The sequence below is a fragment of the Trachinotus anak genome, unplaced genomic scaffold (assembly GCF_046630095.1).
Source record: "Trachinotus anak isolate AG129_WGS33_773 ecotype Australia unplaced genomic scaffold, CSIRO_AGI_Tana_v1 ptg000011l, whole genome shotgun sequence".
Lineage (NCBI taxonomy): Eukaryota > Metazoa > Chordata > Actinopteri > Carangiformes > Carangidae > Trachinotus > Trachinotus anak.
Window position 1 is genome coordinate 4,286,074 of NW_027273862.1, and position 22,230 is coordinate 4,308,303.

Consider the following 22,230-nt stretch of genomic DNA (forward strand, 5'->3'; position numbering starts at 1 on the left):
GATATTTTATCTCACACCACCAACATGGCTAAAATGTATCCAAGGAGACACAAAGCGTTTTATGTTGACTGATGATATATGTGGACAGCGACCACCTGTGGATCAGCTGTAGAAATTCCCCGGTGGTTGGCTGTCTGCAGACTGAACACATTATTATGTTGTTTTATCTGCTTTTATCTATCACCCACATCTCAAAGCCAGGTAACGCCACGGGAGGAGGCGGCAGATGTCCTGCTGTATCATGGCAGGAGGAGCGATAGAGATGCAGATGTGGGAAGACTGTGCTCAACAATCAGTCAGGGCATAAAGTATAAGTGTGTCATCTGTGTTGGGCTGTTTAACAGTTATCTCCATGTTGACAACACGCTTCCAGGGGGATGTGTGGTTGTTGCACTGTTGTGGCATGTGTGTATATATGACAATGTGTGTGTGTGTGTGTCAGAAAAGGAAAGAAAGCAGCATAAAGAGCGACAAGATAAGCATATGATTCCCCACATTTGTGGTTTATATATCTATCACCGTGAAACCTCGGTCCTACCTCTTATTTCACTGATTAGCTGGCTGAACCTGTCTTGTCAGCCTGTCTTGTCAAATCTAATCTAACAATCAGTTTTGTGGTTCTCTTTTTATTTTATTTGCCACAGTCCTGTCATAAAATATTGTAAGTCCACTAAAACCTGTTATCTTTGTGCTGCATAGTGCTGGTTGGTCCCTCCTTATTCGGCCAAACAGCAGCTCCCACTTGTTTGTGTGACCTTGTGTCCCCTTGTGTCCCCGTGTCAGAAAATAACAAAGCAGGCTGGGGTGAAAGATGACCTCCGTTCTGAGGTGCGGTGTGTTGACTGTGAGCAGCACAGAGAAATGTGTGGTTGTTTTTAATGATTTCAGGATTTATCCACTGATCAGTATCTGTGTGAGATAACTCATGTTTTTCTCTGCACCACGCTTTTGTCATGTTTTTATCCATTTACAAACCACATATCTGATTCGATAACTGACTTTAGAGGCGTAATAGCAAACTGTGAGAAGATAAGGAAAAAAAACAAAACTTTTCTGCATAATGGAGCCAGGGTATTCTGGTTATATAGAGACAGATCATGGACTTATCTTCAGTAATTATAATGATTTATTTAGTGCAAATTAAATATCTCAGAGGCCTGAGACCACATCAGCTCCATTTCTTGAACTCTGCTGCCTCCTGGTGGACTGATAAAGTATAAACTCTTAAACTGTCAGGCTACATGTCTTCAGCAGAAATATGTTACATCAGGGACATAATCACTTATTTTCGTTGTATCTTATTGTATTTTATTGCATCTGAATGCTTTTTAAAATATGATGAAGTAGTCAGGACTTTAATGTAAATAAAGAGGTAACTCACATCACTGGCACTTTCATGAAATGGACTCACAATTGAGAGATTAAAAAAACAACTGTCACAAGCAGCAGAAGTCAAGATATCCAGACTTTTATGGTTCCCACTCTAAACAGTACAGCATTTAAGTATATTTACTGTACTGTACTTAAGTTTAATTTTTGAGTATCTGTGCTTGAGTATTTTTTTTTAACTTGTACTCCACTTTTACCCCACTACATTTGAAAGACAAATGTTGTACTTTTGACACCTCAACATTTAACAATAAATTAAAATGTTAAAATGTGACAGAACATACACTGTGTTTGTTACAGGAGAAAAAAAACAGTCACAGCCATCAGTCATGTTGTGCTGCTGCATTATTCAACAGCTCATCTTGAACATTGGCCTAACGATGGCTACGTTACATAAAGATGAGACAGAAGCTTCACCACAGGCTTATCTGAATTTCTAGAATTACAGAAAGTTTTAAAGTTTTAAAATTAAAGGACCAAACCTCACCACTGTCTACAGAAATTAGATATCCAAGAGAAAGCATGTTGTTGAGATTTCTAGCGTTTCTTTGATTTCAGTAGTTGTCATTTGTATTTTATTTTACAAGCTTTTTATTCTACAGCTTCTACAAGTAAGTCTGTGCAATCAGTACGTAGTTTCAGAGTTGTTAGGTTCTGTAAATGCTCTGTGGAACAATACAACAATGAGTCCACATTAGAAAATGTAGGATATTTTAAAATAATTTAGTTTTTTTTTTTAAAGCAAGTTCTCCAGTACTCCTACTCAAGTAATTGGAGTAATATTTGACCAAGAGTATCTATATCTTATCTCAAGTAATGGAGTTGTGTAGTTTGACCACCTCTGATCATGACCAGTAACTTTTATATGTAAAGTTAGTGGAATTTCACTTTAGTGTGTGAGAGGAAATCTCTAAAATCAGAAGAAAACGGGACACAAACATATAAAAGTGAAATAAAACATAAATATGAAAACAACTCAAACCCTTTTTCATACCCCCTGCTTAATGTTGAGACAAACAAATTTTGTTTGGATTTGTCTCGGTGAAGAAGAGATTTATTCAACAAGACAGGCAAGAGCTCCTTTCACCAGCATGCAGGTTGATTTGAATATATTGAGCGCAAAGCAGAGCTCATTTATCTTCTCCTCTGGCTCTCGCCCACCTCTCTCTGCCAGTCAGTCAGTCAGCGTTGCAGCACATACAGCCTCGGTGGTTAGATGCAGATTGATAAGGGGTTCAGGCAACATAAGTGGGTGTAACTGGTAGGATCCGATACAAATGCCAAACACACCCTACAGGGCCGTGGCAGTCATGCTCCATTTCTGCTGCAGTTTTAGCTGAGGAGCAGGAGATTTTTTGCTTTATGTGCAGTAATTATATGTCTGTGTTTGATAGTCACATAACTGTGGGATACAAGGGGAGAGAAGATGTTCCAGAAGCTGCTGCATAATGCAAACCGCACTTATTTACATACACATCCACAAATCCAGTTTCTGAAGCTGATAGTAAAGTGACACGTCTGTAGTTTCCATGATAACTTTATTCTTTGAAGCTACAGTACTGAGTTTGAAATACTCCTTGTCACACACACACAGCAGCAAGGTGGGGAATAGTGATCACAGTGACGGTATTCAGAGAGGCACACTTTAAAATAAGTCAGAATGAGTCTTTCATCATCTCTATCTAGGAGTACAGCCGTCTTCTCTGTTGCCCACATTCAACAAAACAGGGTCCTCGCTCCCAAGACTTCAGATGAGCAGCAGTCATTGTCATGCAGAGCCCTATTGTGCAAAACAGACCTCTCAGAAACTCTATTTTGTCGCCTAAAACATTCAGAGAAAACCCTCACGATGGTAGTGGCAAACAGTACAGCATCTATTGTCATGCAGCAGACTGTGCATGCAAAGAGGACACAGCGTTCTTATAAGAGAAACTCAACACAGTACGACAAACACCTAACTCTGACATGTGTGGATTTTGAGCAGAATAATTACACACTAAAAAAAAAAATCTCAATTTTATATTTTGTTCAGTGGTTCTCAAACCGTCTAATGCCAAAGATATGCAGATAGTCTGAGCGAGGTTTACAAGGCCAAGTTGTGCTTCGATGAAGATCCATACATTTATTTTTAGAGATCATATGAAATAATGCCGGAATTAACCACTTTCTGTTTCAGGTAATAAGCTACACATGCTTCAGGCCCCTGGGAGCCAAGTGTACCAACATCTCTCATGATACAAGATGACCTGGTTCTGACTGATTCACTCTTTCATGCACATCAAAATGCTATGTCTGTCACTGCTGGTGAGGTATGAACGGTTATGTCTGAGTCTGGTTCTTAGGGGCATTATTTCTAAATACCTGACACAGAACACAGAACATTTAAAATGGATTTCTTTCCCGAAAATTGAGAAACATGCTGATTCACTTTCTAACAGAGAAGTAGATGAGAAGATTGATACCACCCTCATCTGTATGCTGCTACAGCAGGTGAGCTTAATTTAACATCCCTTTTTACCTTTGCACACAGCCGGGCCAGCTGTTTCCCCTTGTTTACTGTTTTTATGCTTAGCTAAGTTAAGCTAACCACAAACTATTACCACCTGTGTGGCTTTTCCCTCAATTAGTTTTCATTTTGATGTTTTTTAGGAAAATACTTTTCACAGCCGAGCGGCTAAGATAACAGTGGTTAACTAGCTAACTGGCAAATGGTTATTAATGACCTTATTAAAACCTGCACAACACAGTCAGGACTGCACTCAACAAAAAACAGATGTGTAGAGATAAAGTAAGCTTCTAGGTGCCACTGAGGTATTACTACTGAGTTTATTGACCCCTGGAACAAAGTGCAGACACGCTAATCTATGGTATCCAGATAAGGGCTGGGAGAACAGTGTATCAATATTTACTGGTTATGTGGTATTTTATCAAAAATAACGCTATTAAAACCTTTACTTAGATGAAAAATACTGTTGAGAGCCAGACACCTGACAAAACAAAGATGTGTATAAATAAACAAATTGGTCTCTGGTGATTCATGAGTTTTTCCCCCAATGATTAACATTTTGTTTTTAAGCATGACTGTGGATGCATTTTAATGCCTGGAGCAAACCACAGATGTAATCATGCACCACAGCTGAAGCCTCTGTTTACACCTTCTGCTGTTGTTAGGGCAAAATTCAAGCAAAAACGTAGCTGGCAAGAGTGGGTGAAGTGCTGAAGGAGGACTGCAGAGGTTAGAGTTTATCTTCTGAATACATTTGATGGACACCGTAGTCCTTGTGGAGAATTTCATGACTGCACTGCAGAGGGCTGGGATCAGGGGTCAAAGCATTGTAAATCTAACTAACAGAGCACGGGTCGTCCTTGCAGGGCTTGACATCCCCTTGCAGCAACTGGATCATGACAGCCTTGCTCAGATAGCTGGAGGTGCCTCTCTTCCCCACTGCTGGTGTGTTGTAGAAAGCCTCCATATCATCCTGGGACAAACAAAACAGAGCCACAGACAAGGAAACATCTTAGAAAATGCTATTTAGTAGTAAATGAATCAAAGTCTGCAGGTGTGAATATGCTTTTTTGGAATTTGAGGCTATGCAGAAGCATTTAATCTCACAAATCTAATAAGGCTCTACTGAATTGGAAAATGGCAGTCCTGGCCTTTTAAACACCATTTAATTAAACTAACCCCTTCACTAAATTATCAGTGTATAGCCGGAACGGAAGCTCGGTTCAGTTTGGTAGCACATCAATTTAGAGAGGTGATGAGATAATTTTGAGGTAGACAGGTCGTGTTCAGCGGAGAAAGTGTTATAATATCAGTTAACCCGACAGCCTCGTGGAAAAACCTTCTACCTGTTTCTCTATGCCTTCAAAGCAGCTGCGATCCCTCTGGAAATCATTGAAGGCTTCCTTCACCAGACTGTCCAGATCCACCTTGTCACCAAACTCCAGCTCCGGATTTCTCTCCAGCACGATGGACACCACCATCAACAGCTACTCAAACAATGGAGACATAACAAGGCTGCCAGAAACTACAAACTAAACAACAACAATATCAGCAATAGAGTTTTTAAAGCTGATCTTTTAATCACGAGGACACACAGCCAGTAGAGATCTGCTACTGACTCACTCTGGGTGAGTGGTTCTGGACAAGCTGCACTGCTTAAACAGATATATGTGATTTTGCATAAATAAAGTCAGTGTTATGTTGATTAAAAATCAATACACGTCTCTTATGATTTAAGCTATTGATTGATTCTGCTCCTTCTGTGTGTGTGTGTTTGTGTGTTTACCTCCACTATGATTTGTCTGTACTCAGGCAGGACAATGCTCTTCAGCGTGTCCTCCACCAGCAGAGAGAAGTTCATCTCATACATGGTCATGTCGGACAGCGTGGGTTGCTACGGAGACACGATAAAAAAAAAGCTATGTCGGCGGCTGGGTGCTGTAATTGACGATCACTGTGGACATCCCCGGTGTGTTTGTGGACAGTATAAATGTATCATCAGGCATCATAACTTTGTCCTGTTTTACAAGGTATTAGAACCAAAGTGGATACAGTTCACAAGTATTTGGCAAATCCTACTCACCAATAAATTAATAAACAGTGTCAGTGGCATTCTGTGCCTTTATTATGAGTTAGGATATGAAGTGTGGCAGGAATTGGGACAGAGAGAAGGGGAATGACATGCAGTAAAGAATCCAGCTGGCTGGGAGACAAACCAGGGACTCGCCTGCTTAGAGCATATGCACCCATGTGGTATGAGCCTTGATCACTCGGCTATCTGGTGAACAGTGTGTGTAATTTTTTTGTTTGGCAAGTCAAAAATGAAGTACAGATGAAGTTCAGTTATTATGAAGCAGACACCTGTCAAGCACTTTATCTGGGATACTTACTTGGGAAATGGGGGAAACACTCTTCAGGCTCAGTTCAAAGCACATGGTTTGAAGTGCAACTGCATTCAGGGCATGTCCATATCACTTTTGTTATTTTAATGGTGAAAAAAACAGTTGCTGCACCAGGCCACGCTTCAGAATGGTTGTAATTAATCTGTTTATTATTCATGGGTCAGTGTTTTGGGCAAAACATCCAATAAGCCAATCAGAGTGTCATCTCCCATTCCCTTTAAAAGCCAGGTGCGCTTGCACCTCGGTGGATTGCTCACTGTGCACAGCTTTACATGCAACAGCACCAATCACAACACTGGAAATATTTTATATGTTATGAAACTATGGACAAATTTAGGTGATGACTGGTGATTATGATTTACCAGGTAGTCAGAGAGAACGCCTCTCTGCACAGCCTCATGTAAGAGACATCCATGACGCATGACAACACTGCACAACACACAACATGTCACAGAGAACGCTGCCACCTTCTGAGGCTGTTTTCTAATGTTCCTCCCGACTTATCCAAACATCTAAATGCATTTTCAATACACTCTGCTTGTGTGTAACAGGCAGAGTGTATGCGCTCTGTGCACCCGTGTTTGTAGTTGTGTATTACTCTCTTGACAATGTGCCTTTAAAACAACAGCACACTGACTTAAGACCAGATTTTTGTTGGTCAATTGTACAATCTCGCTGCCTCAAGATAGCAATGCGCCAACAACGCACCTGACCACACCTCATTTTAAGACCAACACGCCCATGGCCACTCAGATAAACGTAACTGTATTCAATATTTAAATAATGGTGGTGCTGGGCGGGAAAATGACAACTGCGTTGGTCTGAAACAAGCAACGTCGTACAGCTTTCTATACCCGAAGCTGTTTGTACAGTGGCACATGGTACTCAGTGTCACCTTTAACCTGTGCTGGTCAAAGAATTTATCCTGCAGCAGTGTCAGGGGAGGGAGGTACCTGTGGGAGGTAAGTCCCGGCCACCATGATACCGTTGGGGGTCCTCTCCAGGATCTGCCACATACGATCATAAAAGCCCAGAGGGGTCCTGTTCAGAGAGCCATCAATCTGACGCCGGTTCAGCCAAGACCTGAGGCGAGACGAGGGTGAAAGTGTTGAAACAATTCTTAAAGACAGGCGAAACACAGTGTTGATAGCCAGTGTGCTAGAGGATATTGTCCGTGCAGCCAATGTGTATTAGATTAGACGAGATAAGATATAACTTTAATAATTCCCGTGGGGAAATTGGGTTGCGGCAGCAGCAGATAATCAGATATGGAAGTAGACAACATAGCGCAGCAGATAAGACAATTAAAAATAAAAAATATGCATCAAGTAAAAGCATTAAGATAAAGACATGACGGGTTTGTGAGGCGACAGGGATGACAGAAACGGATAATGTTCTTGGTAAAGAGAAAGAGTGTTTGAAGAGTACCTGCCAGTGTGCTGCGGCTGCAGTACATCCAGCAGGAGCTGCTTGATGTCGCTGGGGGACAGTTGGTAGATGTCCTGGGGGGGCATGTCTCCTGCCCGGATCTTCAGCTCATGTTTCATGGCCTGGACGATCCATCTGAGCAACACAGTACACACAAGGTCACACACTCGCTCTAACTTCCATTTAACTGTGACTTCAAGGTGCTCACCACCTTTAAAGAACATGATCAAAATGCTTTCATGTGTCCCTGTTTCCAGCATCGCTTCACAGCGTGAGGATTATTTAGGTGACATTTGAAAACAGCAGAGAGTTGTTTGTCAAACTGAACTTTTTTATATGAATAGTTCATAGTTTAAATGCAACACTGTAACTAACCTCACAACACTTCTTCCAACATGGTTTTATTTTCCTGACAGTGTTCTCAGACCCACGTCTGAACCCGGAGGAAAGGAAAATTAAAAAATAAGATCCCTACTTTGTCAAGCCTATTTCTCCTAAACACAGTTGTGCTCATTTTAAGATCAATTCCTCAAATCCTAAGAACTTAAGATTGTCTTTTTTTTCTCTCACTGCTCTGACCTTGTCTGAAATAATCAGCTCTTAAGACAACAGTAAGATCCTAAAAGAAACTTGACTGGCTTATAAATGAGCCTGTAAGCACAGCACAAGATCTCCTGCTTTTCCTCAGTTTCATCTGTCATTCTCAGACTGGACGGGACTGATTTCTCAGATCTTGATCTCCTCTTTTGCTCCTTATTTCTCCTGAAGGGGAGGTTTAGGAGAAACAGGTCAGAATTCAGTGATCTCCAAATAAGAGCTGATTTATATCTGAGACAAAGAAAATAATCAAATTCTGAAAAATCTCAGTCTGCTCTGTTGTTCATTTAGAGTAAGAACCAACATCAGAGCTCATTGGTATGGACACAGATATTTGACAGCTACGAGTTCCTGATGTTTTGATTGGGTAACAGAAGAAACTGAACTGAGGGCTGATGCTCATATGTGTTGGGTGCTTCATGTTTTGTTGAGCCATGAGCACATCCTGCATGAATCCACCTTGCTTGACTAAACGTACAAGAGTTGTCGGGCACCACTGCAGCCTGACTTTGTCCTACCCGACTCTGATCTGGATCATGCCGCTGAACAGCTCTGGGTTGTTGGAGATAATCCATCCGATGTGGATGACCAGCTCCTGCTGAAGAACAGCCTCCCGCTCCCCACCCTGAGGGGAGCACTTCTTGTAAATGATTCCCTGGATCACCCCTGGCGACAGTGGGTTGGAGATCACCTCCTCTTCATGCCCGAATAGGCCAAGGGTCACCTGGTGGTTACAGGCATTAGCACACACACACACACGCACACACACGCACACATACGCACACATACGCACACACACACACACACACACACACACACACACATACATACACACACACAGGGAAAAAGAGCACACACCAAACCCACATAGAGTTAGAAAATCCTCAGCAGCACATCACACTTGTTCTGACACATGCACATGCATAGACCTGCATGTGCACACAGCACTTCCTCTGAGGTACAATCTCTACAAGTATCTTTGTTGCAAAACTCTGAAATTGGCCTCCTCTCCCAGAGTCACATAAAAGTGAGAAGGAAAAATTACTGATCCCAAGATTACTCTTTTGTGTTTTGTTCCTTGTGAAAGCCATCTCATGAAAATTACACCTCAGCAATCTTCCCGATGAGAGGACACACTTTTATCCTTGCCTTCAGCTGATGAAATCCAGCACAAACCTGAATCAGAATTGCCTTAAATGGGGTGGTGCCTCTTACTTCTTCCAACTGAGCTGCTATTGTAAGCAGTGGGAGACAGCCATCTCAAATTTGAAATCAGCTTTTCCAATCATGTTGAGGGGGAGCATTCCCTCCGGTAGGCAATCTATATGCAGATTCACACCTTGAGCTACTTTGGCATAATGAAATGCCTAAAACTGTTGAGAAGGGTAAAAATGAGGCGAGATAACTGACACTCTTGAGAGGAGGCTAATCTCTGAATAACACTTGACAGGAAATGATGCGCCGAAACTCATCCAGCGATAAGTTGGATGAGGGAGCGGCATCAGACAAAGTCCCGGGTCACAATATATCAATCAGCTCATGGAGCGTGTCTAGACACGTGGACACGGTGCATATTGGGATTCTAGTGGTCATGCAGGTCACGCTTGCAGCCTCACTACAATTACAGCTGAGGTACACACAGTGGAGGCGAGCTGTGATGAGGAATAGGAGCATGCAACTCAGCTAAGTAACTCCCATAGGATGACAGCATGAGGAGCTAATAATCATATATTTATAATTTCATTTTTCTAATCAGTGAACATTAAAATCATTGTCCTGACATGCCATTTTTCTAAAAATCATTTGACAGAAGGGACAGTTACTACTGAGGCCCTGCTGTCTGTGTGTCCACTTACCTGCTTGCCATGCACTAAAACACTAGTAATACTGGGGGCAAGGCTGTCCACTAGCTTAGTTAAGAGACTGGCGGCAAGACGGACAACAGACCTAGTGGGTGAAAAGACACAAGAACAGTCTTGACATTGTCACAGTTAACAACTAACAGCTGGGACTTAAACATATTTTTTGTTCATTTGGAAGAAAAAGCTGAGGAGCTGATTCCTCCACTTTACTGCAGCCTCAGCAGAGCATGTGTTGTATAGGGTGCATGTACTGTACGTGTCACACTGGTAACATTAGACTTTCAATTCAAGATCATTGTCATTCCTCAAATATTTGATTAAACAATATAAAATAATACCTAAAAAGTAAATTAACATGCTAGATGCTTCCCTTATCTCATTTTAGAATTTCAATTAACAAAACATCCAAACATCAGAATATAAATGAAAACAAAATCCACAACTGATTCCTTTTCAGAATCAAAGGCAAAACATCCATTTTTAAATTAAATATTTTCTTAATTCTGTGTAGTTATCTGAAACCCAGATAAAAAGATTGGCTTCCCACAAAATATTTTAATGTTCACTAATTTCAGAATTCATGATTCACAAGAGTCACTGCAGCTTTCAAACTACCTCCTCTTGTCTGCAGGAATCCTATGAGGAAAAAGCAGCACACATTAACTATGGTTATCCTCACAGCCGGGGTTGCTATAGACACACACACAGAGTCACAGAAGCAGTGGAGGAATGAAGTCATCTCACTAACGGAGGTCATGAATATAATCAGCTGAAAAACAACCTCCTCTTATTATATGCTGAGGACAACTCTTGTTTAGTGTGTGTGGGGGTGTGTGTGTGTGTGTGTGTGTGTGGGGGGTGGGGGGGGGGGGGCGTGGAGTTATTCAGTGCTTAAACCTGTGGAGACACAAAGGCACATCTTGAGCACAGCAAATAAAAAGAGCACAAAGCTTCAGTGTTTAGAAGGCATGATGCGGTGTCAATCCACCGATGCTTTGTTGGGGAACCTATTTCAAGCTTCGCTTCCTGGCCCATGTTAGGTAAATGAGAAAGTAAATTGAACTGAGTATTGATGCTATTTCCCCGCGAGTTGAAAATTAGCCTCCAGGTTTTTTTTACTCTCTGTGGCATAATCAAATTTCTCTATGCAAAAAAATCCTTTAAATTAATAAAACAGCATACAATAAAAGTTGTCATGTCAGTCAACTTGACACAAATTCAAATCATACCATGGACACAGAAAACACTGACCACTGAAGGGGACAACAAAAGCTGACATGAGAAGTGGGGAGAACCACTGACAGTGTTAGGTCAATTTTTTGTGAGTGGGGCCAGCAATATACCACAAACAAAACTGAAATTTGGCAAATTTGCGATCAAAGAACAAAACGAAAATTATATTTTGTTTGACCAGAGCAGTGGGCACTGGTTTGCTAAACATTTCATTTAACATTATTTGCATATAAAATATACATACAACTTATGAGTGGGTCTTTCAAATCATGGATTCTGAAATTGCGGAAAGCAGACTCTAAGGTAATGCTGTCTGAGAATGCTAAAAAGATGACAGTATAACAACCATAACGTAAAGGGGCAACGTAAATCCTTGCTGTCCACTATTTTCGGTGTACTTCCATGTAGTTACACTAGTACTAAAACTACTTCATGTTTACTTCTGTCATGATGAATCTGCGAGTGTCTGCTCCCAAAGCAACTACCAAGCTCTGCCATCTATCATCATATCTAACAGCCAAATACTATTTCATTTGGAGTATACAGCCAGCCTCGGAGCAGTGGGTGATGCTGCAGGAGAACAAAACAGCAGAAACGAGGGTCCGGCGTCTGTGATGGTTAATGGAGAGAGAAAGCAAACACTAATGACAAGCTCCTGTACACATCTGAGTCACGGTGACTACGAGCTTGGCCTAGCTGGCTTGGTCAAACTCATGACAGCGTGAGAGGTAGCCATCTCATTGGAATAAACTTGGTGGTTTAACCACTATAGCATTAGCTGGTTAACATTTTAGCAAGATGCTAAGATACTAACCTCCTACTGCATTACACCACCTTTTACCAGGGTGTCTACTGATTAGTTAAATATCACCATGAGGAGTTAAATTCAATTCTTTAACATCTATTTAAAAGCAAAATGTAGGACTAGTCTTAGCTTTATTTAAAAATTAGCATATTAGCATATTAGCGTATTAGTGTAAATTAGAGTACAGTCAGTATATGACGTAGAGTCACAATATGACGAATTTTACACAGTTATTGATTGGAATTATTTTTATTCTTCCTCCCAGGAAATCTAAGCGACACACTTAGTTTAAGTATCAATTTTAATTTACTCATTTACGAGAGGTGATAGAAGAGCAGAAATAATGACTTGAAATATCCAAGTCACAAATCCAAAACCTAGTTTTTTTTTCTTTTCTTTTCGACACCCTGGAAATTCAACGAAGAATCGGCCGAACCTCACACAGCTCTCAAGGTAGCTAGCTAGCTAGCCAGCTAACTGGGAGAAAACATGCAGCGTCTTCCGTCCATGTCTGCCTGAACATTACCTGTTTCCCATGCACCAGAATTGTGGTGATGTGAGGAGCTATAGAGCTGGCATACTTCTTCATAATGGCAGCAGCATGGCGCACTGCCAGCCTGCAGTTCCACCACATTAAATAACGGTTGTTTGAAAGAGAGAAGGTTTCGTGACAAATGGGGAAAGAACAGGTATGGATACAACACAGCTGGTAAAGGGGACCCCAACAAAAAATATGAAGCAACATCTCATGCAGTTTTCTAGTATGAACTCCAAACTCCTTAATATACATTAACTCATTAATTAATAACCGATAATAACTGACAAGATCACTGGTCAACAAAATAAAATACAGTATACTATTATTATATATATTAGATGTGAGTGTTTTAGAAGTGGATACTTTCGGTCGTCACAAACACACTGATTTTGAGTAAAGGTGATAGAAGCTCAACAAATGAAGCAATGTGTGTGTGTGTATGTTGGTGTGTGTGAGAGAGAGAGAGAGAGAATATCAGACCAGAGCTTCCTGCTGCCTGCTCTTCTGTAGATTCTCTCCAGTTCCTCCATCAGGTTTTCTGGAATCACAAATATGTTTCTGTGTTTAGACATACACAGTCATATCCTAAAGTATCCCCGATTCTCTGTTATGCTGAACTGCAAACAAAGCAGCCAGTACTCATTCACAGGCATAATTGTATCCTGAAGACCTGTAACTGATTAATATTAGTGATTAGTTATTAGTTATTAGTGTATAATATAGTATAATAGAATAATAGTTAATTTTAATATTAGCAAAGCTGCTAACTGATGACACTTCTGACATGATTAAATTCCTTTCCGGGTCAGTTTCAATACACTCGTTTATTATTTATTATTGATTAGTTTAGGTGCTTGCTCACTCTTTGTGAGTTTGTGCTTACCATCTCTGGCCAGGAAGTCTGGGCCTTCTCTCCGAAGAAGGATTGCTGCAAGCTGAGCCTGACTGGCCAAGCAGTTGGAGTCCTGGATAATGACACACATACAGACACGTGCAAAGATGAGCTTAGTCATGCATACAACAGTTATGCAGGTTTTATAGCAATGACTCATTTAAATTTGACAGCAGCCTTGACATGTGTAGTATGTAGAAAGGAAGCATTTTAATCATGTCAGGGGAAGGATGGGGAAAATTACTTGGTTAAGATACTTTTAACGTAAAATGATTATTATGTTTTGTTACTTCTATGTGGCTGCTAGCATGCTTCAATAAATTCAAAACAAACCTTCATGACGAATGAAAAATGAGAGAGTATGAAAATAGTGTACAAACAAATCAGACGGCAACAAAAAAAAATTTAATCTGCTCCATAAGATGCATCACTAAAAAGCGTCTGATGCAGAAGTCTGTTCAGACTTTTCAGACTTTTGTGCTGAATTTCTCATTGAGACAAAAAATCACAACAGCAGTTAAATTGAGGTTGAGGGAAAGTTTAAAATATTCAGGCACAAATCCAGGGTGAAGAGAGTTTGTTAATAACTGCGCAGACAAAACCTGGGTGTGAGGAAAAATGTTTGAACAAATTAATAAGATGTTATAATGGAGCAGGAGGCAGGTGGCCAAGTGAGCCCCGGCGAGAGTGAGGTATGTGAGTTTATCTTTCACACAGATAATGGAGCACACCTGTCACAGGAGGCAGGTGGATGAGCTGGAAGTGGATTTGTACGTTGTTTATCCTCAGTGTTGAATAATAAGATGTTTTTGAGAATTAAGAAGGTCTTTTATGTTTATTTTTCACATTTAAATGGTTAATAAATGCTTAATATGAGTAAAATCTGAAGATTAGATGTTTCTCTTCTTCTGTCAGGACTGCTGCATGAGAATTTCCTGTGTTGCAGTTCTTGTCAATGCTAACTCCAACTGCTTACATGTTTGGTTAAAAGATTAGTATTTGATTAGTTTAATCTGGCTGTGGTTTCATATAGTAACTAAATAAAACTATATTTCTGAGGTAAATGACACTTTCAATTCGTTTTTGCTCCTCTAATTTACTCTCAGTTATTAATTTCTCGCCTCACATGAAACTTCTGGATGATCTCCTGGGTGGGCTTGTGCAGCCACTCCTCCACACTGATCTCCGGCTGCTGCTCCAGGTCTGAGGCGTTGGGTGTACTCGTCTGTCTCTTCACCTTGGAGTGTTTGGGCAGCTCCAGCTCTTCAAAGCTCTTGAACTCTGAGATCCTATGCACACATACACAGACACGTTATACTATGCGTGTGCTATTTATATGTAGAGAGTAGAGCAATATGCATTTTTTTCCTGCTTGTTTTTCCCAGTTGCAAAATTTCATATTTGATGAAGCAAACAAAATGATGCTGCCATTGTTCCTTTGACATTTTGTTATTTTACGCTAAACTGATTTATTGATCCTGAAAAAATGTCAAATCAAGTCTCCATGTTAGTTCTACTGCGGTTTAGCAATTATGAAGGGGGCGAAAGCACTGACCTCTGACCAATCAAGCCTAAAGACTAGAGAAAGTTCTTACTCTGCCTCATTAACACGCAGGAAGTCCAACTGCTCCACCACTGCTCCAGATATCAGCGTCTAAAAAGTTGATCAGAAAAAGAAATGATTTAATGATTTATTCTGTCAATAAGCCAGTGTTATACATACGCACAGTGTGAAGAAACCATGAGAAAAATCATTTTCTAAAGGCACTAAAGCACAGGAGGTGAGGAGACAGTGCTGTATAAATCACTAAGGGGAGGCTTGTTGCATGATTCAGCAGACAAAACAACTGCTTCAGTATTAGAGTTCATAACAAATAACACAATCAGTAGTAAAGTGTGAACTAAGATCACCGTTTCAAATGTTACACATTTGTATGGCTGCAGTAACAAGTGAGTGTCTCACACAGTAATGTGATGATAAAAGTTTGAGTGTTTTAAAAGCACAGCTGTGTAGGAGTAAAGAGCACAGTTCAATAGGACTTGCTCCTGTGGTCTAAATGTGATATTAGCCATTCCAACTGAAGTCAACTCCAAAACAAAAATAACAGGTGCATAGAAGAGCAGCAATCCTGCTCCCCATAACAATGAGATGATGAAGAGGGGAAGTGTTTCAAAGCTGGAGGAGTTAGTTGTGAAGTGAATGGCAAACAGGCGAGTGGAAGGAAGAAGTTTAAAGCAAAAAAAAAAAAAAGGATCATATGAGGAAGTCTCTGCTGAACACCACAAACACTCTGAGAGAGAAGCTAAGACTGGAAAACCTGTCAAAGTTTGTCAAAGCAGTTGGTTAAAGTTGTGAGAATAATTGTAGTTCTACCTCGGCTTCATTTTCCTGGTCTTTGCCACTTAAACTAAAACTGACAATTATCAGCAGTAAACTGTTTATGTTTAAATACATGAAAACTGATGTGAATTAAACTTTACGCTGAGGAAGCACCTTCACATATGACGTGAACAAGGCAGTCAGCAAAATAAAGGTGAAAGTGGTGAGACTGAACCAAACAGCAAAGTTGTTATAAAACCAAAACAATGAGCTAAAAGATGCTAAAATACAGATCTGAGAATAACCGCTGAGCCTGTGAGATTCTCTCTGTGGTTCTGTCACAAATATGTGGTGTGTATTACAGTCATGTGATCCATTGTTAAGATAAAATATTGATTATAGCAGCTTTAACCTTCTGATGCACAAGCTATGCAAAAATCTTTTTTGTACAACATGGGTCATAAATGACCCATATTTATTTTGTATGTTATTTCATGCATGGCTGAGTGTTTCTTTGCTAAATCTTTAGAAATTAATGTATTTCTTCATTTAATATTCTAAATGTTCGTTTAATATCTTGTTTTTGATCAACACAAATCATTGTTTTAATTTTTCTGTTTTTACTTCATGAGCAAAAAGAGTTTACATCAAGTTTACATATGTGCAGGTCTGATTTTAAAAAAAAAATACAGCATAATAATAATTTAGTTGAAATAATTATCTTAGCAGTGATTTATACCAACAAATAATACATTTAATATTTGAAATATGTGTATTTGTCACACATACCTGATAACACTGATACTGAACTGTAGTGAATTGTGTTGAATGTGACAGAATAAAAGAAAATAAACCTGATAAAATAAATTCTGAACAAATTGCCATGTCAGTGTTTACGTGCCTCGCAAATGACAATTACATGTTTGTGCTCCTGGTGCAGGGGGAAAACCAGCTGCTGACTTGTCTGTCTCTGACAGCTGGGTAGATCTCTGCACCTCTTCCTCCTCACTTGTCTCACTTAAAAAACTTTGGTGTCATGTTTTGATGGCCTCCCCGCTGACTCGCAGAGCAATCATCCTGATGAAGCGACAATGAACTAACAGCTGAACAGAATAAACCAGTCGCGGATGCGAAATCAAACAGGAAATAGCAAATAGGATCCATGATAATGTCTTTTTCTTTTCGTTTCGTTTCTTTTCCTTTGGTTTTTTATGGTCCTTTATTTTTAGATATTATTAAAAGTTTGCGAGCTTTCAGGAGGCATTAGAAATTCTACTGAGGAAAGACAGGAACCCTGTTGCTGACTGCTCCTCTGCAGTACTGTGGCTTTCATAGCATCTGTCACACTTAATATACTTGTTTCATTCATGCCCTCATGACACAAATATGGTGTCCAATTCTTTAGGTGGTCAAAAGATACACTGGAGGAATTAACTTAAAATCATTTACAGTACCATTTAGTTTGCTGTTGCCCCTTAAAGTCCAAAGTATCTTTTTACATATCACTAAAAGCTTCACCCCAATGGTTTCCATCTATTTATAAAAAAAACAGTCCAGGCTCCAGCCAGGTCCACCTTTCCAAGGCAAACAAAAACAGACTGTCTTAAAAATTGATTCCGACAGACCAAGGTCAAAGCAGATAACTGGTGTTGCTATTGAAATGAGGGGGGCTTCAAATTAAGGGCCGGGAGCATTTTGTTTGTTACCAAGAAAGAGAGGAAGCCCTGAAAAACAATTTGTGGAAACATTTGTAATAATAAGCCAATGTTTATTTCAGAGACAGATGTAATATCCAACAGAAGAGAGCAGGTGGCATATTCTCCCCTGACAGCCACCTTTATGAAAATCCTTCGCAATATGCAAACAATCAAAACTGTGGAAAATAATAATGGTCACACTGATTCAGTAGAGAATGATCCAACATAATTGATCCTCTCAGTAAAATGTATGACTGTTCAGTAAAGTTGCAGAAAGACAGATAGTGGTTCTTGATATGAAATATGCCATAACCCATTAAGACTTAAGGTGCCCTCTGAAAAGCGCTCTAAAACCTGAGCACTGTTTGGAAACAACTTTCTAAAACTTTTAACCTATACTAAGGCAAAGGCAACAAGTTCCAATAAAAGCCAACAGTTTAAGGTCTCAAATGGTTTTAGTTTTTTGTTTCTAGCTGCTTCAGAGGCTGAGAAATAAAGGTTTTAGTTACCAGTTTTAGTGTCAGGTGAATCTGTACCTCTAGCTAGCTCCTCCTCCTCCAACATGTCTCACCTCTAGCCTTCACTAGCTGGTTAACAGCTTAGCGGGTGGAAGTCAGTGTCTGAACTTTCTAACTCGTTTTTTGTTTTTTTCATCCAGGTAACTACTGTAATCTGTTCAGTATCGCTTCCCTCGCTCAGGTTGTCAGCCACTGTCTGAACCATGACTTTAAAAATTTTTTGGGGGCGAAAACTGCCGAAAATACAAATACATTACACATAATGGATTTCAGATTATTTGAATTTATTGGTCACATGTCGTAAAAACGACATAAGAATATACTATTTATGTACGTCTCATCCGAGACGAGTCCCATATAAACCGAAACTACTGTCTGGTTGTAGTTGTGATGGCCAAATATACAGTAATATTATAATATAAAATATTTGAAGCTGTACATTAGTAGAGATATTAGTGATTCATCTATTAACGCTAAGCTGCTATGCAAAACTCAATTTAAACATTTGTATCAATAGAAATCAACGACATAATTATAACAATAATAACAATAATAATAATAATAATAATAATAAACTTTATTTATAGAGCACTGAAGATTGATGGAATTAAAATGTGTATGCACAAATAAAGTTGGCACTGTAGTACATGTGTGTCCCAGGGAACATCTCTCCTACCTAATCATCAGTTTTCAGCAGCTGGGCAACTACAAAAGTGAGTCAACAGATGACTGAGCTAAGTTATGCCCATAATCTTCCATAAAACCAAGAAGACTGAAGTCTATTGCCACAAGACTGGTGTGAGATATTTTATGTTTACCTGCTAACGGTTGTGTGCTGTTGAAGGCTGCAGACCTTTTTGTAGATACAAAGGAAATGGACAAATGGTGCGTGTATGTGTTGGAAGTTGTGCAGCATCATCTGCTGTATTTAGTATTTTGAGCCATTTGTTGAATAGTGACAATAGGGCATCTGAACAAGCCATTGTTTTGTTATTAGAATTTAATTTAACTTTATTCATTGATGAAAATCGGATTCAGTTAGATTTTGTGATTTTGCTATTTTAATGGAAAACTTTGTGTTGTGTTGATTTGTAACAATTAACCAACTGCAGAATCCATTAGAAAAAATTCTTTAAATTTGCATCCCTGATGTAAAGAGTGATTAAGCTTGGCCAAATGAAAGACTAAATGCACTAATAAATTAGCTCATTCCATTAATTGGATCCACAAACCTGAAGTCTGTCGACGTGAACTTTGACCCCTCCAATGCTGCCTTTCTTGAAAGATGCAAGCATGTCCAAGACTGGGTTGAAGCGGCTCCCCCTGGTGAGACAGAGGTTACGATGCTTTATTTATTTATTTATTTTTTTCCTTTCATCATTTCTCCTGACTATTATATTCCACACACTGTATTAAACCCAACAGTATATGAAATAATCACAGCTTAAACTTCTGAATAAATCAGCGCACTTCAGCCAAACTCGTTGCTTCATTCGGTCTACTGTCACCATCTATACAAGTCATCATCCCAATCAATAGCAAACTAATGACTATTGAGTCTCCTCTGTGAGAAGCCACTGACTCATTCCAGATGCTACAGTCTGGCTGTTTAAGCATTTGTTGCACATTTAACATAAGGCTCCCGGATAATGGTCAATACTGCTGTAATCAGTCCACCAGCCAAGCTCTAGTGATATAAATGAGAAACATTATCGCCCAATCAGCAAGCACATACAGTAGCACCTTCCTGCTATAAAGATAAATAGTACACATAGAAGGGAAGAGAGGTAGAGAGGGAGAGAGAGAGAGAAATATTGGATTAAAAGAATGAACTTAATTGTAGTGTGACTGCCAAGACATTTTGTTGTAAGCTTCAGCTGGTATCAGACAGAGAAAGAGAGATAAAGGGTGATGTATGGTGAGATAGGAAGGAAGAATGCTGTGAGACAGCTATCACCGGACAGGAAGACAGAAAAAAAGATTAAAAAAAGCTATCACGGAGTGTATATATTACTTGATGTTATCCTCGCGGATGAGAACCAGGAAGAGAGGACGTCCCTGCATCTTCCAGCACTGTTTGATGAACTGCAGGGCATTCTGCAGACACACACACACACACACACACACACAGACACCATTTCATCAGTGGCGTGGACATGCTGCTGGTTCAAAGATCTCACATTCTACTGTTTCTGGGCAGAAACTGAATCAGCAGCTTTTATATGATACAACTCATTATAACAATAGTGTAAACTAGATCTTGCAATATGCAAGACATACAAAACATACAACATGCATACACTGAATTTCTACCCCCATGCTGCTGCATCTGTACATACAACGTCTTTCCCTTAATCTGACAGATGACAGTGAAGAGAGACAGAGAAATACAGAGAAAGAAAAAGAGGAGCTGACGTGCAGCATGAGCTGAGCTGGAGACAGCTGCAGTACACAGGTCATCTCTCTGCCCTGAGGGTGGCCCTACAGCTGGAGATTAGTCTGAGGAAAGAGAAGCTTTTTAAAACTGTTTAGAAAGAAACAGTCACCAATTGGCTGCAAGCTGATCCACTGTTTTATGGTATCAGAGATGAATGGTTTGAATCGTTTTGGGAAGTACAAAGTTTTTTGCTTTCTTGCCCATGGTTAGATGAGTAGATTGATATCTGTGCATAGCTGTTTTCCCTCTGTTGTTGTTTTTTTGTTTTTGTGCAGCTTTAACAAACAAGATCGATGTGTTAATTAGTGATTTTTTATAGATGCTAGTGGGCAGTTAAGCTAACTGCTTCCCCCTGCCTGTAGTCTGTTTATATGCTAAGCTAAGTTGAGTGGTATCAATCTTTTCATCTAACACTCATCAAGAAAGCAAAATAGTGGATTTCCCCAAATGTCCTATTATTAAGGCTACAAGAAAAATATTTCAAATGAGAGAGGACTGAGATGTAGATTGATTTTGTTTGCAAACTCAATCATCAGTGTATTGATCAACAAATCACAGAAAGAGTGTGGAAGATTGACAAAGACTGTTGTTGTGTAGAAGATTATAGTTTAGGAAAAGTGTGCAATCAAGCCAAAGCAGCCTTTTCACAAATTTTAGGTTGTATTTTTGTAAAAAACAAAGTGACTCAAGTTCTACAAGCACATGAAAAGTGGTTTGCTGTGGAGCCATGGCACCACTGAATCCCAGAAGTGTGACCCTGACTTACCTTAATGTCATCAATCAGCAGCATAACATCCTGGGACAAGTAAAAGTCACTTAGATCAAACACTATTGGGTAGCACACCACTGTCTTGCCCAGGATACGATAAATCTGGAGGGAGACACACACACACACATACACACATCATTGCGTTAGAAGACAGATGGCTCACAAGTCGGCACATATACATTATTCTGGGCAGCATATAAAACAAGCCATCAATCCCAAGATAGAGGGGACACACAGGAGCTACACATCCACTCCTGATAACACACAGTACATACACACAGCAACAAATCCCCCTTTCACATATAAAGACTGTCACAGGGGCGTACACACACACAACCATACAGACACACTGATGATGATAATGTCCTCTGGCAGTCTGCCATCTTCCCCATAAATGTTCCATTATAATATTGTCTTAGCAATGAGTTGGGAGCCATGATTCATTTGTTTGGTGATGCCTTTGTTTGAGAAAGCTGCTATCGCTCAACTTATTTGGTCGTGCTGTGTCCTTCATTTGGGAGGAACTGCACAAAAACATCAGCAAGAGATATTAGCACTCACACACACACATGCACACGTGTACTATAAGAACAAGGATGCAAACATACGGACACACACCAACTGCCTGACAGCGGCTTAGCATATTAAAAAGTAGCTAGTCCTCAGAATCAGCAAAATCTATTCAGCATCCACTGGTGTGTGCTGTACGTCTGAAGAAGAGGGAAAAGAATTTGAAGAGGAATATTTTCTGTCTCTGTGTTGAGTTAGTTCACTCCTCAGAACGCAGAAGTTTTATGAAATTATGCAGATCAATATGTGGGATGTGCATTAGTGGTC

The 22,230-nt window shown here is 39.9% G+C and overlaps 1 protein-coding gene across 4 annotated transcripts in view; it reads right to left on the reverse strand.

Moving 5' to 3' along the window:
* Positions 1-2,910: 2,910 nt before the first annotated feature.
* The window catches only part of phkb (phosphorylase kinase, beta), a 105,416-nt gene continuing 86,096 nt past the window's right edge, over positions 2,911-22,230 (reverse strand). For 2 of the 4 annotated variants that reach the window (XM_071489189.1, XM_071489186.1), the window contains 14 exons: positions 21,391-21,495; positions 20,202-20,284; positions 19,420-19,510; positions 15,248-15,306; positions 14,779-14,941; positions 13,644-13,725; positions 13,241-13,298; positions 10,179-10,269; positions 8,841-9,046; positions 7,726-7,860; positions 7,251-7,380; positions 5,682-5,789; positions 5,242-5,382; positions 2,911-4,868 (listed from right to left, as the gene is read on the reverse strand). In XM_071489189.1, the coding sequence (XP_071345290.1) occupies positions 4,731-4,868; positions 5,242-5,382; positions 5,682-5,789; positions 7,251-7,380; positions 7,726-7,860; positions 8,841-9,046; positions 10,179-10,269; positions 13,241-13,298; positions 13,644-13,725; positions 14,779-14,941; positions 15,248-15,306; positions 19,420-19,510; positions 20,202-20,284; positions 21,391-21,495 (1,590 nt within the window). In that variant the 3' untranslated portion in view covers positions 2,911-4,730. Of the gene's footprint in view, positions 4,869-5,241; positions 5,383-5,681; positions 5,790-7,250; positions 7,381-7,725; positions 7,861-8,840; positions 9,047-10,178; positions 10,270-12,748; positions 12,840-13,240; positions 13,299-13,643; positions 13,726-14,778; positions 14,942-15,247; positions 15,307-19,419; positions 19,511-20,201; positions 20,285-21,390; positions 21,496-22,230 lie in introns of all 4 variants that reach the window. The other 2 variants (XM_071489188.1, XM_071489185.1) reach the window with 1 other exon arrangement.